At 41.1% G+C, this 16,977-nt stretch overlaps 1 protein-coding gene across 2 annotated transcripts in view; it reads left to right on the top strand.

Annotated features, from left to right (window-relative positions):
• Nucleotides 1–6,094, top strand: part of KDM3A (lysine demethylase 3A) — a 52,151-nt gene extending 46,057 nt beyond the window's left edge. For both annotated transcript variants that reach the window (XM_025354286.1, XM_025354287.1), the window contains exons 22-26: nt 2,706–2,825; nt 2,908–3,047; nt 4,263–4,439; nt 4,517–4,651; nt 5,409–6,094. In XM_025354286.1, coding sequence (XP_025210071.1) covers nt 2,706–2,825; nt 2,908–3,047; nt 4,263–4,439; nt 4,517–4,651; nt 5,409–5,489 — 653 coding nt within the window. In that variant the 3' untranslated portion in view covers nt 5,490–6,094. The remainder of the gene's footprint in view (nt 1–2,705; nt 2,826–2,907; nt 3,048–4,262; nt 4,440–4,516; nt 4,652–5,408) is intronic.
• The last annotated feature ends 10,883 nt before the right edge of the window (nt 6,095–16,977 follow it).

A 16,977-nucleotide genomic window follows, 5' to 3' on the forward strand; every position in this document is an offset into this window, starting at 1 on the left:
TAGCACTCCTTTCCTTTTGACCATTATGTTTTTACAATTTTGGTTTCATCTGAGTTTACCATGGTTTAGAGTCTGGTTTTATCAGTGTACAGTTACCCATGACTGGGATCCGATGGACTTTGGGCCAGTGGCTGCACAGCAGTTTTTTCCTTCCTCGTTTTGCAGTGTGGCACTGGCCGGATCAGCAGGCAGCCAGTCCCTGCCAAGGCTTTGCCTCCTAGTCTCCTTTCCTTACTTTTCTTCCCAGCTCCATCCTCTTCCTATTGCCCTTAGTCTTAACCATCATCTTCAAGTTTGTGTTTATCGTTCGGTTATATTTATACTTTTAACATATATACTTGTATTCCTGCACAATATTCTTTGTTTTTAACCTGCTTTTGAACTTCATATAAATAGAATCAGATTTTTTATATTCATCCATGCTGTCATATAATAATATATCATCCATGTGTTCATTTCATTCATTTTATTTCTATTACATTAATTGCTTTTTTCTGAAATTGGGCTTTTTACTGTGGAACTATTTTTCAAACACACTGAAAACTTGAGAGTCTGGTAGTGTATTGGGGAAACCCCACTCCCGATATTCAACGTGGGTTCTTTTCTATTTCCCTAAGCGTCGGCTGGTCTGAGAAATAAAGGGGAAGAGTACAAAAGAGAGAAATTTTAAAGCTGGGTGTCCGGGGGAGACATCACATGTCGGCAGGTTCTGTGATGCCCCCCCAGCTGTAAAATCAGCAAGTTTTTATTGGCAATTTTCAGATGGGGAGGGAGTGTACGAATAGGGTATGGGTCACACAGATCACATGCTTCACAAGGTAATAAAATATCACAGAGCAAATGGAGGCAGGGTGAGATCACAGGACCACAGGATGGGGCAAAATTAAAATTGCTAATGAAGTTCACAATTGTCATTGATAACATTGTCATTGTCATTGATAACATCGCATTGTCATTGATAACATCTTACCAGGAGATAGGGTTTGAGAGCAGACAACCTGTCTGACCAAGATTTATTAGGCGGGAATTTCCTCGTCCTTATAAGCCTGGGAGTGCTACAGGAGACCTAGGCTTATTTCATCCCTTCAACTTTGACCGCAAAAGACAGCCGCCCCCAAGGGGGCCGTTTAGAGGCCTCCCCTCAGGGACGCATTCTCTTTCTCAGGGATGTTCCTTGCTGAGAAAAATAATTCAATGGTATTTCTCCTATTTGCTTTTGAAAGAAGAGAAATATGGCTCTGTTCCACCCAGCTCACCAGCAGTCATAGTTTAAGGTTATCTCTCTTGTTCCCTGAACATTGCTGTTATCCTGTTCTTTTTTCAGGGTGCCCAGATTTCATATTGTTCAAACACACATGCCCTACAAACAATTTGTGTACTTAACGCAATCATCACAGAGTCCTGAGGCAGCATACATCCTCCTCACCTTACGAAGATGACAGGATTAAGAGATTAAAGTAAAGAGAGGCATAGGAAATCACAAGGGTATTGATTGGGGAAGTGATAAGTGTCCTTAAAATCTTCACAATTTATGTTCAGAGACTGCAGTAAAGACAGGCATAAGAAATTATAAAAGTATTAATTTGGGGAACTAATAAATGTCCATGAAATCTTCACAATTTTTGTTCTTCTGCCATGGCTTCAGCCAATCTCTCCGTTTGGGGTCCCTGACTTCCCACAACAGTAGTGACTCCATATAACTCATCACCCAGTTATATAAGAGCTTTCAACTTTTTGCCATAATTGTTTCATTGTCTCCTCTCCTTAATTTTTTTCATCATCCTCTCATCTATGCTATGATTTCACCCTAATACCAAATGCTTTACCTATTCCTAGGGCTGATATTTCAGCAAGCTGGAAAGAAAAAGTACAATAGGGTTCTGGGGCCCTGGTCCCAAGTTGGAATGAAGAAATGTGCCCTCTCAAAAGTATAGCCCCTCTAAAAGCACAGCCCCAGGCAAGCCAGAGATAAAGTCTTCCTCCAAAACAGTATTGTGGGGCGTTTGCAGAGGCCGGCAGGTTAGAAAACAGCTGCTGCTTGCTCACTACAAGCTGTGCTTCTGTCTGCTGCCCAGCCTAAGAAGCAGAGTCCTAGTGTTAGAATGGCTTGCCCAAGGTGACTGCAGGGTAAGCTTCAGGATGATTGCTGAGCAAGGTGAGCCTTCTCCTGTGAGCAAGGAATTAGCCACAGACTATGAACACTGGAGGGACTTGTCATTCCGCATCACTCCTCACCCCTCCTCTTTTACAGTTGAGAGAACCAAGGAATGCGTTGGGCATTGTTCCTTCTCATACTCGGGATAGCCATTTGAGGTTCCAGGTTTATGTGTGTGTGTGGGTGGGGGCTTTCCCTTGGACTCCCCATCTTGAGTGGTCCTTGGGCTTTGCCTCTTGTCCCAGAGCTCCTAGGCTGTGGCAACAATCAGAGCCTGAGCTCACTTGATTTAGCAGATGTCCTTTTGGCAAATCCCACCTTCAGAAGCCTGCTTTACCACTTCCATTTCCTGCTGTTTTTGGCTTCTGAGTATTCCTTCTTTTCTTGCTAGCACATTGATTGGTTAAAGATTTTTTTTTTGCAATAGTTCGATCCAGAATTTTTATTCTCAGCAGAAGAGTCAATCAGGGACCTACCATCCCCCAGGTAGTGGAAAGACTATGGCAGCCTTTGTTGTCTTCCGTAAACTTAAGGCACTTTGTTTTTGCAGGATTAATCACTCCTGAAGATCGGAAATATGGAACAACAAATCTTCACTTAGATGTATCTGATGCAGCTAATGTCATGGTCTATGTGGGAATTCCCAAAGGACAGTGTGAGCAAGAAGAAGGTAGGGTGCTGAGCATAAAAGGAGGGCTTACTCTTTGAGCCAGGGCCTGTGGTCTGATATTTGCTTTCTCTTCTTGCTCTAGAAGTCCTTAAGACCATCCAAGATGGAGATTCTGACGAACTCACAATAAAGCGATTTATTGAAGGAAAAGAGAAGCCAGGAGCACTGTGGCACATATATGCTGCAAAGGACACGGAGAAGATAAGGGAATTTCTTAAAAAGGTGTGCTTTTTATGGCATGTGTGAACAGAGGAATAGAGAATAGCAATATTACGTTACATGTGGTGAACTGACTGGCTTGGCTAGGGGAACTGTCACGACCTGAAAAGTTAAATCTGTACCTGTCAGATTGAATAGGCTGAAGGTGGTTGCTAAGGAACAAGGATTCTAAATGATTAGGGTTACACTTCTTAAAAAAAGCAGGCCTTGTCTTTTATGGCTATGTTTTGTGTTAGAGTACATTTAGAGATTTTTGTTCTCTGCTTTCAAGTTAGTGCATCTGATCATCTCCCAGCATCTATTTGTTTTTACTGCCTTAAGAATCTGAGCACTTCAGAGGTGCATGTATCCTTGGCCCTGAGTGACCATGTTCTTGAGTGAGTTACTAAGTTTGGTTTTGTCCACTCTCATGTAGCAAGTGACCCTACTTATCATTAGCAAGGGATGCAGGGATTCAGAAGATTCTAGGTTTCCCCTGTAGTTGGCAGGTTTTTTCAGCAAGGGCTATGTGTGGAAATTCTAGGCAACTAGAAAGATGAGACATGTTCAGTTTTAAACTTGTTTGGCACTGAGGCTGCCAGTTGCAACCCAGGCTTTGGCTGATATGCTTCAGTCATTCATGAGTCTTGGATATGAACATTCCTAACCTGTTAGCTGGCCCCAAGTATGTCTTTAACAAGCATTTGTTTGAATCAAGGTGTTTCTGGCTAAGGATCATTTGGCTCTTGCAGAAAACTGGCTTGGTCACCATATTGTTCCTTTGATATTGTCACTCTGAGTCTCTGCATTACCAGTTACTGGATCAAGGATAAACAAGTCTCATCTGCAGCTGTCTTCGGGACTGTTTCATAAGTCAGATTAAGTGAAGACAAGTTTCTAATAACTTTAAAACAAGTTCATTTATAAGGAGCCTGAGCCTACTTATGTTTAAAAGTCTAGACTAAAATATTGTTTAAATACAGTATTTACAAACTTATACAGAGCCTGCCAGTCATGGTTTATGGGAACTGACATCAGAGAAGCCACATTTTCCTCGTCCTTCTTCTGTTGGTTCATTCAGCTGAAGTCTTCCAGTACTACTTGTCTTTTTCTGCCAATGGGGGCACTTAAGTTGAAGAAGGCCTGACATTTATGAACTGCCAACACTGTTTAGAGGAAAAAAATGGCTTATTGGGCCTTAGCATGTTACTGTTGCATAACATTTTGGGTGTATTCTAGGTGTCAGAAGAGCAAGGTCAAGAAAACCCAGCAGACCACGATCCTATTCATGATCAAAGCTGGTATTTAGACCGATCATTAAGAAAGCGTCTTCATCAAGAGTATGGAGTTCAAGGCTGGGCTATTGTGCAGTTTCTTGGGGATGTGGTGTTTATCCCGGCAGGAGCTCCACATCAGGCAAGAATCATTACTTTTTCTTTATTCTCTTTATAGTATGAACTTTTGAGTTACTGATATCACTTGCTGTTTTTCAGGTTCATAACTTGTATAGCTGCATCAAAGTGGCTGAAGATTTTGTTTCTCCAGAGCATGTTAAACACTGCTTCTGGCTTACTCAGGAATTCCGCTATCTGTCACAGACTCACACCAATCATGAAGATAAATTACAGGTAAAAATAGCACCATTTCCTAGCATTCTCTGGCTATGGCTTCATGGCCCATTCTTGACCTTATAAAGAGAGTCAGTGGACTTGGCCATATCGTACTTAGTAGCACAGTGAGTTGATGAACTTACTTTATATCTAGTACCACTATCTGCTTAAGTGAGGGAGGAACAAGAGGAAATCTCACCTTGGTTTGATTTGATATTGTTTAGAATCTGTAAGGAACTGTCCCCACAGAGAAAGGCCTTAGTACTGAAAATGAATAGATTTGTCTTCTGATCTTGGCCCAGCTGCCTGTCAGGGGTCATGAACACAGTTCTTAACCTTCAGTGCTGCAGTGTTCTCATCACCCTTAGGTAGAGCAGAACTGAGTCTCTCAGACTGAAAGAGGTCTGAAGGGGTGGTATTTTCAAAAGGATTTCAGTAATGAATTATGTAACATAATTTCATGTTTGGAAAATTAGGGAAAAATAATAAAGCTGTACCTTGGAATTGCCTCTCCCTGTACTCACTGTGAGTAGGTCTACGTGGCATCAAAACCTTTAAAAGGGGGAAAATGAGCTTTTTAAGTTCTTGAAATCATGGGTTTAAAATGTATATGAAATACTGGTCTGAAGGAGCCCAGGGACCTTTACAGTGTTGACATTTCATACGAATATTGAATTTTAAATTCTGCGAGAAGGTAATAAAATTGGAGAAGTTTATTCTTAGTGACAGGTTTCAGATTTAAATGTAAAATGACCATATTTTCTATTATTTTTAGGTGAAGAATGTTATCTACCATGCAGTGAAAGATGCAGTTGCTATGCTAAAGGCCAGTGAATCCAGTTTTGGCAAACCTTAATCTCCCTGCACATTGGAAATGAATTACAGGCAGCTGTTCAAACTCTTCAGGCAGGATTCCTGTGGACTTTTGAGATTCATGTTACCTCATCTTCTTTTTTAAACTGTACCCAACTTGTGAGGGTACTCTGTCTAATGTATATTTCTAGTGTTTACAGACAGTAAATGTGTATATGTAGTAACTATTTACAGAACATGCATCCTTAAACTGTGACTTCTCACCTAGTGCAGAACTTTTACCAGGCTGTAAAAGCAAAACCTCATGTCAGCTCTGGAACAATACCTGCAGTTATTCTCCAGCTGTTTGGACAACTTAGATTGGGTTTATAACTATTAGGAATCACTGCACAGTTTACTTGGGTTGTATTTTGTTTTGTGTCAGAGTCCCCTCTCCCTCATCCCTTAGGGTCCAGAAGAGCAATGGAGGAAGTGACAGCTAATGTTGCAGTTCTTATTGTATGGCATAGGATTGGCATTATATAGCAGAAATCAACTACTGTACAATTTCTTGGGGTTAACCATCTTTAGTTAAATGGAATTTTAATTTAAATGAAGCTTTGCTAATTTTAAGTGTTAAGCATTTTGCATTAAAATATTCATATAATATTTTGGCTCAGTTTATTGGCATTATCCTCTCATTGTGGTTTCAACACAACTTTCTTCAAATGCAGGCGTAATGAATTGCTCCAAGAACTCTTCTCAAAAGTGAAGAAGTTTGATGCTGTAGTGATTTTCTGAGTGATTATTACAAAGCTAACATGGAAATTCCTGCTCAGCCAGGTAGAAACCCTGTCACACTTTGTCAAGGAAACACCACCAATTACATTTAGAAACAGGAATTAACCAAGAAACCAAGTAGTGCCAGGTTAAATGGTTCTAAAAAGGTAAGTAATGAAACACTTTGTCTTCTGGCCCTTCATAATGGTTTATGAAGGAAAGTTTATGAAGGAAAATGAAATTAAGTTCTATGACAGTACTACCTAAAATACTCATCTCTGTGAAGGAAAAAAAATTCACAGAGAAGCACCTTTCGTTAGCCCACTGATTCTCGTAGGCCACTCTTTCATTTAATTTCTTTAAAAAAAGGAATTAAACATTGAAATCAGGTAGTACATAGACAAACCCTAGAACCTGAGTTTTGTGAGCTGAGTAGGAGGCCAGAGGATCAGTATTAAATTAAAAAACCCATTGCCAAATCTAAGGTCAAAAGATTTGCTCTAATGTTTTCTAGGAGTTTTAAAATTTTAGCTCTTAAATCTTTGACCTATTTGGAGTTAATAATTAAATATGGTGTAAGGTAAAGATTCAATTTCATTTTTTTGAATATGGATACCCAGTTTTCCCAGCAACATTTGTCAAACACTGTTCTTTCCCCCATTGAATGGTCTTGGCACTCTAGTTAAAAATCAGTTGATCGCAGATGGGAAAGCATATTTCTAGGCTCTCATATTCCATTGGTCTGTGTATCTGTCTTTATGCCAATACTGCACTGTTCTGATGTCTGCTACTTTGTAGTAAGTTTTAAAATCAAGAACTGTGAGTTCTCCAACTTTGGTCTTCTTTTTCATGATGGTTTTAGTTAGGGTCACTGGAAATTCCATATGAATTTTGGGGTAGGTTTTTTTATTTCTGCAAAAAACACCATCTGGGTATTGATAGAGATTGCATTGAACCCGTATGTTGCTTTGGGTAGTGTGTCATCTTGACAGTCTACTTCTTGCAATCCATGAGCATGGGATGTTGTGTTTCCACTTATTGGTGTCTAATTTCTTTCAGCAATGTTTTGTAGTTTTCAGTTGTATGAGTTTTGTACCTTCGTGGTTAAATTTATTCCTAGGTATTTTATTCTTTTTTTGCTATGATAAATGAAATTATTTTTCTTCTTGTATTGCTAGCATTTATAAATGCAACCGATTCTTGGCATTGATTTGTATTTTGCAACTATACATATAAAATCATGCCATCTGTGAACAGGCATAATTTTACTTACTCCTGTATATAATCTGGATACCTTTCTTTTTCTTGCCTAATTGCTCTGGCCAGAATTTTCAGTTCCATGTTAAATAAAAGTAGTGAAAGTGGGCATCCTTGTCTTGTTCCTCATCTTTAGGGGAAAGCTTTCAGAGTGACTTAGCTGTGTATTTTTCATCTATGGCCTTTATACTGTTAAGGAAGTTCTCTTCTATTTTTTATTGTTTTCTTTTTTTATCCTGAAAGGGTGTTGGATTTTGTCATATGTTTTTCCTCTGCATCAGTAGAAATCACGTTTTTCCTCCATTCTTCATTCTATTAATGTGGCATATACACTGAATAATTTTCATATGTTGAACCACCTGTCTATTCCGAGGATAAATCTCACTTGGTTGTGGTGTATACTCCATTTAACAGGCCACTGGACTTGGTTTCCTAGTATTTTGAGGATGTCTGCATCTGTAACCATAAGGGTTTGTTGTAGTTTTTCTTGTGGTATCTTTGTCTGAAATTGGTATCAGGATATTGCTGATATATTGAGATATAATTGTTTATAGCATTCTTTTAAAATCCTTTTTATTTGTGTAAAGTGGGTGGTGGTTTCTCCTATTTCGTATCTGATTTTAGTAACTTCTGCCCTCATCCTCATCCTCCTATAGTCTAGCTCTAGGCTTGTTAATTTTATTGGCATTTTTATAGAACTGTCTTTTGATTTTGTTGATTTTCTGTAGTTTTTCTGTTTCCAATTTCGCTCTAATCTTTGTCCTTTTGCTAGCTCTGGGTTTAGTTTCTCTTTTTTTCTGGTTCCTTAAGGTGTACAGTTAGGTTATTGCTATGGTCTGAATGTTGTTGACTCTCAAAATTCATATATTGAAATCTAATGCCCAACGTAATAGTATTAAGAGGCCGGGCGCGGTGGGTCACACCTGTAATCCCAGCACTTTCGGAGGCTGAGACGGGCGGATCACGAGGTCAGGAGATCGAGACCATCCTGGCTAACACGGTGAAACCCCGTCTCTACTAAAAAATACAAAAAACTAGCCGGGCGTGGTGGCGGGCGCCTGTAGTCCCAGCTACTCAGGAGGCTGAGGCAGGAGAATGGTGTGAACCCAGGAGGCGGAGCTTGCAGTGAGCCACTGCAGTCTAGCCTGGGTGACAGAGCGAGACTCTGTCTCAAAAACAAAAACAAAAAAATAAGAGGTGGAGCCTTTGGGAAATAAGTTATTAGGGCTTCACATGAACATCATGAGTTGGATTAGGGCTTATCAAAGAGGCTCAAGCAAGTTCCTCTAACCTTTCGGAAATGTGAAAACACAGCTAGAAGGCACCATCCATGAAGCAGAGAGCAAGCCTTTACCAGACACCAAATCTGCTGCTGCCCTGGTCTTGTGCTTTCCAGCCTCTGGAAAACCTGTGGTACTGTGAGCAATAAATTTTTTTTTTGTAAATTACCCAGTCTTAAGTATGTTGTTATAGGAGTCTGAATGGACTATGACAGTTACTGATATGAAATCTTCTCATTTAATATAGGTATTTATAGCCGTAAATTTCCCTCTTGAGCATTATTTTTGCTGCATCCCCTTTGTTTTGGCATGTTGTGTTTTCATTTTCATTTATCTCAGGTTTTTTTTTGTTTTGTTTTGTTTTTTTGAGACAGAGTCTTGTTCTGTCACCAGGCTGGAGTGCAGTGGTGTGATCTTGGCTCACTGCAACCTCCACCTCCTGGGTTCAAACGATTCTCCTGCCTCAGCCTCCCGAGTAGCTAGCACTGCAGGTGCATGCCACCATGCTCAGCTAATTTTTGTATTTTTAGTAGAGACGAGGTTTCACCATGTTGGCCAGGCTGATCTCGATCTCTTCACCTCGTGATATGCCCGCCTCAGCCTCGCAAAGTGCTGGGATTACAGGCGTGAGCCATGTCTCAGGTATTTTCTAATTTCTCTTGTGATTTCTTCCTCTTTGGTTAAGACTGTGTTAATTTCCACATATTTGTGAATATTTTAGTTTTCCTCTGTTACTGATTTCTGATTTTATTCCATCCTGGTTGGCAAAGATACTTTGTATAATTTCAGTCTTTTTAAATTTCTTGAGACTTGTTTTGTGCCCATATGGTTTATGCTGGAGATTGTCCCATTTGCATTTGAGAACAGTGTATATTTTGCTGTTGTTGGGTGGGTCATTCTGTATGTCTGTTGGGTCTGTTTGGTATATAGTGTCATCCAAGCCCTCTGTTTCTTTATTGATGTTTTGCCTGGTTGTCATGTTTGTTATTGAAAGTGGGATATTGAAGTCTGCAACTATTACTGTAGAACGATTTATGTCTTCAATTCTGGCAATTTTTACTTCATGTCTTTTGGAAGTTCTGTTGTTAGGTGCATATATGTTTATAATTGCATATGTGTTTATTATATATTCTTAATGGATTGGTCCTTTTATCAACATGTAATGTCCTTCTTTGGTGTCTTGAAATCTTAAACCGAAATCTGTTTTGTCTGACAATTATATAGATAACCCCAGCTTTCTAGTGGTTACCATTTCTATGGGCTCTTTTCCATCCTTTTAACCTTTTTTTCTTTGTATCTAAATTGTCAGCATATAGCTAGATCATGTTTTTTATGCCTTCAATCTGCCTTTTAATTGTAGTTCAATACATTTAGAGTAATTAGATGACTGACTTCTGCTTTTTAGCTGTTTTCTGTATGTTTTATCTGGTTTTTGTTACTTAAAATCCCACCATTACTACTTTATTTCATATTTAGTTGAAACTTTGTATTGTACCTCCTTTTCTTTCTTTTGTGTATATTTTTAAGTTATTTTCTTGGTTATTCCCTCAGGAACTGCAGTTAACATCTTAAGCTTTACAAACTTCAGGAGTTTTTCTTGTTTTGTTTTTGAGACAGGGCCTCACTGTGTCACCCAGGCTGGCACAGTCTTGGCTCACTGCATCTGCCACCTGGGCTCAAGTGATCTTCCCACCTCAGTTTCCTGAGTAGCTGGGACTACAGGCATGCACCGCCACACTCAGCTAATTTTTTTATTTTTTATTTTTTTTGTAGAGGCGAGGTCTCACTGTTGCCCAGAATGGTCTCAAACTCCTGGGCTCAAGCAGTCCACGTGGCCACCTCAGCCTCCCAAAGTGCTAAGATTACAGGCGTGAGCCATTGTGCCTGGCTTATAAACTGCAATAGTATACAAAAAGTCTGCCCCTATACATATTCATCTCTGCTTATTTATAGTGTTATTGTCACAGATTACATCTCTATAGTGTCCATTAACATAGTTTTTTTTTTTTTTTTTTTTTGAGACAGAGTCTCGCTCTGTCGCCCAGGTTGGAGTGCAGTGGCCGGATCTCAGCTCACTGCAAGCTCCACTTCCCGGGTTCATGCCATTCTCCTGCCTCAGCCTCCCGAGTAGCTGGGACTACAGGCACCCGCCACCTCGCCCACCTAGTTTTTTGTATTTTTTAGTAGAGACGGGGTTTCACCGTGTTAGCCAGGATGGTCTCGATCTCCTTACCTCGTGAGCCGCCTGTCTCAGCCTCCCAAAGTGCTGGGATTACAGGCTTGAGCCACCGCGCCCGGCCTAGATTTTCAATTATTTATGCATATTTGCCTTAAGGCAAAAAATAGGAAAAAATGAATTACAAACCAGAAGTATAACTGGCTTTTATATTTACTTAGAATTATCTTTACTAGTGCTCTTAATTATTACTTTTTTTGTATGACTTTAAGTTAGTCTAGTGTTCTTTCATTTCAGCCTTAAGGTCTCACTTTAGCATTTATTGTGTAGCAGATCTGCTAAAAACAGACTGCCTTCATTTTTGCTTTTCAGGGAATGTCTCAGTTTCTCCTTCATTCTTGAAGGATAATTTCCCTGGAATATAATTAATTCTTCATTGATAGCTTTTTTCTCCCCAGCACCTTAAATATGTTATCCTTACAGCCTTCTGGCCCTCATGGATTCTGATAAGAAATTACATTGAGGATCCCTTGTATATAATGAGTCACTTCTCTCTTGCTGCTTTAAGTTTTTTTTTTTTTTAAGTTTGTCTATCGTGTCTCATTGTGGATCCCTTTGGGTTTATCCTGTTTGGAATTGAGTTTCTTGGATTCTTATCTTTCAGATTTTGGAGGTTTTCAACCATTATATCTTCAAATACTGTCCTTTTGTCTCTTTTTCCTCTGACACTGCCATAATGTGTATATTGGTGAGCTTGATGGGCTTCCACAAGTCCTTTGGCTTTTCTTCATTCTTAACTCTTTCTGTTCCATAGACTGATTTTTTTGAGACAGGGTCTCACTCTGTCACCCAGGCTGGAGTGCAGTGGCATGATCACAGCTCATTGCAGCCCCAATCTCCCAGGCTGAGGTGATCCTCCTCCCATTTCAGCCTCCAAGTTGGTGGAAACTACAGGTGTATGCCACTATGCCTGGCTAATTTTTTATTTTTTGTAGAGATGGGGTCTCTCCATGTTGCCAGACTAGTTTCAAACTCCTCTGCTCAAGCAATTCTCCCGCCTTGGCCTCCCAAAGTGCTGGGATTACAGGCATGAGCCACCAAGCCCAGCCTCAGACTGTATTTTTTTCAATTATTCTGTTTTCAAGTTTGCTGATTCCTCCTTGTACCTACTCAAACCTGCTGTTGAACCCCTCTAGTGTATTTTCAAAAATTTCAGTTAGCATCCATTTGAGCTCCAGTGTTTCTGTGTGGTTCTATTTTACAGTTTCTGTCTCTTTATTGATATTCTCATTTCATTAGTAGTGTTTTCCTGGTTTCCTTTTTAGTTCATTTGTCCATGGTTTTCTTTTACCTCCCCAGCTTTTCTTCCCAGGTTTTAGGCAGTCCATTGTATGTTTCAACTTTAATCTTTCACCTCAGGTAAAAGGTGCATTTTCTTCCTGATTGCCTTACAGTGTTTTCAAGCAATGCCTGCAGCTTTTCTGCCAAGGAGGTTCTCAGGCAAACCAGAGATGAGCACCTTGTGTCAGTCTCCCAGACAGGTTTACGGCAGACACATATAACTTGTGAATAAGGCCTGCTTTGTTCCCTCTGGAACCAAGAACCAGGGTCTGTGGGCTGCTGTATTCAAGACCACTGCCATGCTGGGAGGGGCAAGTAAAAATGACACCAAGTTTTCTTACCATTATTAAGTTTCCTTTTTCTTAATCCAGATTTACTTGGTTGCTTTATAGTAACCTTTGTTTTCCAGAGCTCTGACAAACTGGGTTCAGGCGTGTTCCCCTCTCTGGAAGGATGGGTATTTGAAGCTGTCTACTCCAACATCTTGCTGATATTCTATAAATCTATTTTTGAAACTATAATTATGTACAGGAAAGAACTTCCTTACTCTAAAAAACAAGGTATTTCCCCACTATGGCCTACTAGATCTGCATTTCTGAGATGGTTCAGTGGCTGGGGGATGTTAATTCTGATGTCTCAAAAGAAAACTGTATTAGTCAAATAAATTTGGGAAAAGCATATGAAAGCCTTAGAAAAGTTCTCAAGAAAGCCTGTTTTATGTTTATTTTAACCAAACATTTCCAAGTCTAAGATCCTTTTATTACTGATAATAAAGATTACTATTTGAAGAGCACCTGTCACTACAGTAGGACAAGAAAAATGGTCCCAGTTAGTGAAAGCTTTGAAAGCTGTATGATTTGTCAGTTGTGGGACTGGAAAAAGGCCCAAAGCAGACATGACTAGTACTATTTGGAAACAAATGAATCAGAACCCCATCTCTCCAGGAGTTCCAAGACAAACACCTGGGAATACATAAAACCAAGGTGCCTAAAGCCATATGAGGTGTATGATTGCTAAGTGTTGTGGAAGACATCTTTGATAGACGAAACAGGGATAGTCAGGTTATAGCCTGCCTGGAGTGAACCACTAGGTGACCACCTCAAGCTGAAAAGTGATTTTTAAAAAGCTATGTTTCAAAACAGAAATGTGAAGGTGGTATGGAATGATAGTTTGAGTGCCCTTGGAAATGAATAAAATTAGGGCACCAAGTAGATCCTATATGTGTTTGGGGGTAAGATGCGAGGCAGGGTGGGTGGGAGCTGATGCTGCTATTGCTGGACTCAAGTTGAGTACCTGAAGATAGATATTTTATTTATTTGATTTTTATTTATTTTATTGCACATCTGTACAACCATCATCATATGCCCTTCTAGGACTAAGTGTCTGACTCACTTTGTCCCCAGTGATGCGTGCGTTAGTCCATTCTCACACCGCTATAAAGAACTACCTGAGACTGGATAATTTATGAAGAAAAGAGGTTTAATTAATTCACAGTTCTGCAGGCTGTACAGGAAGCATGGCTGGGAGGCCTCGAGAAACTTAGTCATGGTAGAAGGGCGAAGGGAAAGCAAGGACCTTCTTCACATGGCAGAAGGAGAGAGCAAGCAAAGGGGGAACTGCTACACACTTAACCAGATCTCATGAGAACTCACTATCATGAGAACAGCAAGGGGGAAATCTGCACCCATGATCCAATCACCTCCCACCAGGCTTCATCTCCAAGACTCAGGATCACAATTCAACATGAGATTTGGGTGGGGACACACAGCCAAACCATATCATTCCACCCCTGGCCCTTCCCAAATCTCATGTCCTCACATTTCAAAACACAATCATGCCTTCCCAACAGCCCCCTAAAGTCTTAACTCATTCCAGCATTAACTCAGATGTCCCAAGTCAGGTCTCATCTGAGACAAGCCAAGTCCCTTCCTCCTATGAGCCTGTAAAATCAAAAACAAGTTACTCCCAAGATACAATGGGAATACAGGCATTGGGGTAAATGCTCCCATTCCAAACAGGAGAAATCAGCCAAAAAGGGGCTATGGGCCCCATGCAAGTCCAGAACCAAGGAGGGTAGTCATTAAATCTCAAACCTCCAGAATGATCTTTGACTCCATGTCTCACATCCAGGCCACACTGGCACAAGGGGTGGGCTCCCAAGGCCTTGGGCAGCTCTGCCTCTGTGGCTCTAAATATGGCCTCTACGGCTGCTTTCACAGGCTGGCGTTAAGTGCCTGCAACATTTACAGGTGCACAGTGCAAGCTGTCAGTGGATCTGCAATGCTGGGGTCTGGAGGATGGTGGCCAACTTCTCATAGCTTCACTAGGCAGTGCCCCAGTGGGGACTCTGTGTGTGGGCTCCAACCCCACATTTCCTCTCGACACTGCCTTTGCAGCTGTTACTCATGAGGGCTCTGCCTCTGCACCAAACTTCTCCCTGGACATCCAGGTGTTTCCATACATCCTCTGAAATCTAGGTAGAGGTTCCTAAACCTCAACTCTTGCCTTTGCACACCCACCTAACACCACATGGAAGCCACCAAGGTTTGGAGCTTGCACCCTCTGAAGCAGCAGCCCAAGCTGTACCTTGGTCCCTTTTAGTCACAGCTGGAACTGGAGTGGATGGGATGCAGTGTGCCATGTTCCAAGGCTGTACAGAACAGTGGGGCCCTGGGCCTGGCCCACAGAACCATTTCTCCCTCCTAGGCTTCCATGCTTGTGATGGGAGGAGCTGCTGTGAAGGTCTCTGAAATGCTCTGGAGGCATTTTCCTCACTGTCTTGGCTATTAGCATGAGAGTCTTCTTATGCAAATTTCTGCAGCCTTGAATTTCCCCCAGAAAATGGGTTTTTCTTTTTTACCACATGGTTGGGCTGCAAATTCTCCAAACTTTTATAAAAGCTCAGCGTTCGTTTTAAATATAAGTTCTACTTTCAGGTCATTTCTTTGTTCATGCAAATGAGCATAGGCTTTTAGAAGCAGTCGGGCTACATCTTGAACACCTTGCTGCTTAGAAGTTTTTTCTGCCAGGTACCCTCTCAAGTTCAGATTTTGCAGATCTCTAGAGCAGGGGCACAATGCCACCACTCTCTTTGCTAAAGCCAAGAGTGACCTTCACTCCAGTTCCAAATAAGATTCTCATCTACCATCTAAGACCAACTCAGCCTGGACTTCACTATCCATATCACTGTCAGCACATTGGTCACAACCATTCAACAAGTCTCGAAGTTGCAAACTTTCCCTCATCTTCCTGTCTTCTTCTGAGCCCTCGAAACTGTTCCAACCTCTGCCCATTACCCAGTTCCAAAGTCACTTCCACATTTTCAGGTATCTTTATAGCAATGTCCCACTTCTCTGGTACCAATTTTCTGTATTAGTCCATTCTCACACTGCCATAAAAAACTACCTGAGACTGGGTAATTAATGAAGAAAAGCGGTTTAACTGACTCACAGTTCCGCAGGTTGTACAGGAGGCATGGTTGGGAAGGCCTCAGGAAACTTACAGTCACAGCGGAAGGGCAAAGGCACCTTCTTCACATGGTGGAATGGGAGAGAGTGAAGCAGGAAGTGCTATACACTTTTAAACAACCACATCTATGAGAACTCACTATCATGAGAACACCAAGGATCCGCCTCTATGATCCAGTCACCTCCCACCAGGCCCCACCTCCAACACTCAGGATCACAATTCAACATGAGATTTGGGTGGGAACACAGAGCCAAACTGTATCAGTGCCCAACAAAGTGTATGAGGGATAAAGGAATGCATGAACCAACAGTGCTCTTTGCTTACCTGAGAGCAAGAATGGAAAAAACATGACCTCTCAACAATTAAACCAACCCTGTGTTTAGATCATTTTATTTGAGTGGCTGGAAGAGAGGTTATCACTATTCTGGTTATCCAACCATCTACCGAGATAAAGTTTAATTATCCACCTAAAAAATATTCAGGGATTATGAGCATCCCATAATTCCAACATCATCCTGTGAAGAAACTAGATGGATTAAGGCTATCATAAAACAATAACCTGGCATTGCTATATGTCAGTTTTTGCCAACTTGACCTGTGGATTCAATGCAATCCCAATCAAAACCCAGCAAGTTATTTTGTGGATCTTGACAAACTGGTTCTAAAGTTTACAGGGAGAGGCAAAAGATCAGAATAGCTGGCACAATGTTGAAAGAGAAAAAGATCAGAAGACTGATACTACCCAACTTTAAGACTCATTATAAAGCTACAGTAATCAAGATAGGGTGGTAATGGTGAAAAAATAGACATGATCACTGGAAACAAATCGCCCAGAAATAGCCCCACACAAATATAGTCAACTGATCTTTGACATGGAAGCAAATGCAATACAATGGAGAGAAGACAGTCTTTGCTAGAGGCAGTGGCTCATGTCTAATCCCAGCAACTTGGGAGGCCAAAGAGGAAGGATCGCCTAAGTCCAGGAGTTCGAGACCAGCCTAGGCAATATAGTGAAACCTCATCTCTACAAAAACACCTTTAAAAATTAGCTGAGCGCCGGGCGCGGTGGCTCAAGCCTGTAATCCCAGCACTTTGGGAGGCCGAGGCGGGTGGATCACAAGGTCAGGAGATCGAGACTATCCTGGCTAACATGGTGAAACCCCGTCTCTACTAAAAATACAAAAAACTAGCCGGGCGCAGTAGCGGGCGCCTGTAGTCCCAGCTACTTGGGAGGCTGAGGCGGGAGAATG

The sequence above is a fragment of the Theropithecus gelada genome, chromosome 13 (genome assembly GCF_003255815.1).
Source record: "Theropithecus gelada isolate Dixy chromosome 13, Tgel_1.0, whole genome shotgun sequence".
Lineage (NCBI taxonomy): Eukaryota > Metazoa > Chordata > Mammalia > Primates > Cercopithecidae > Theropithecus > Theropithecus gelada.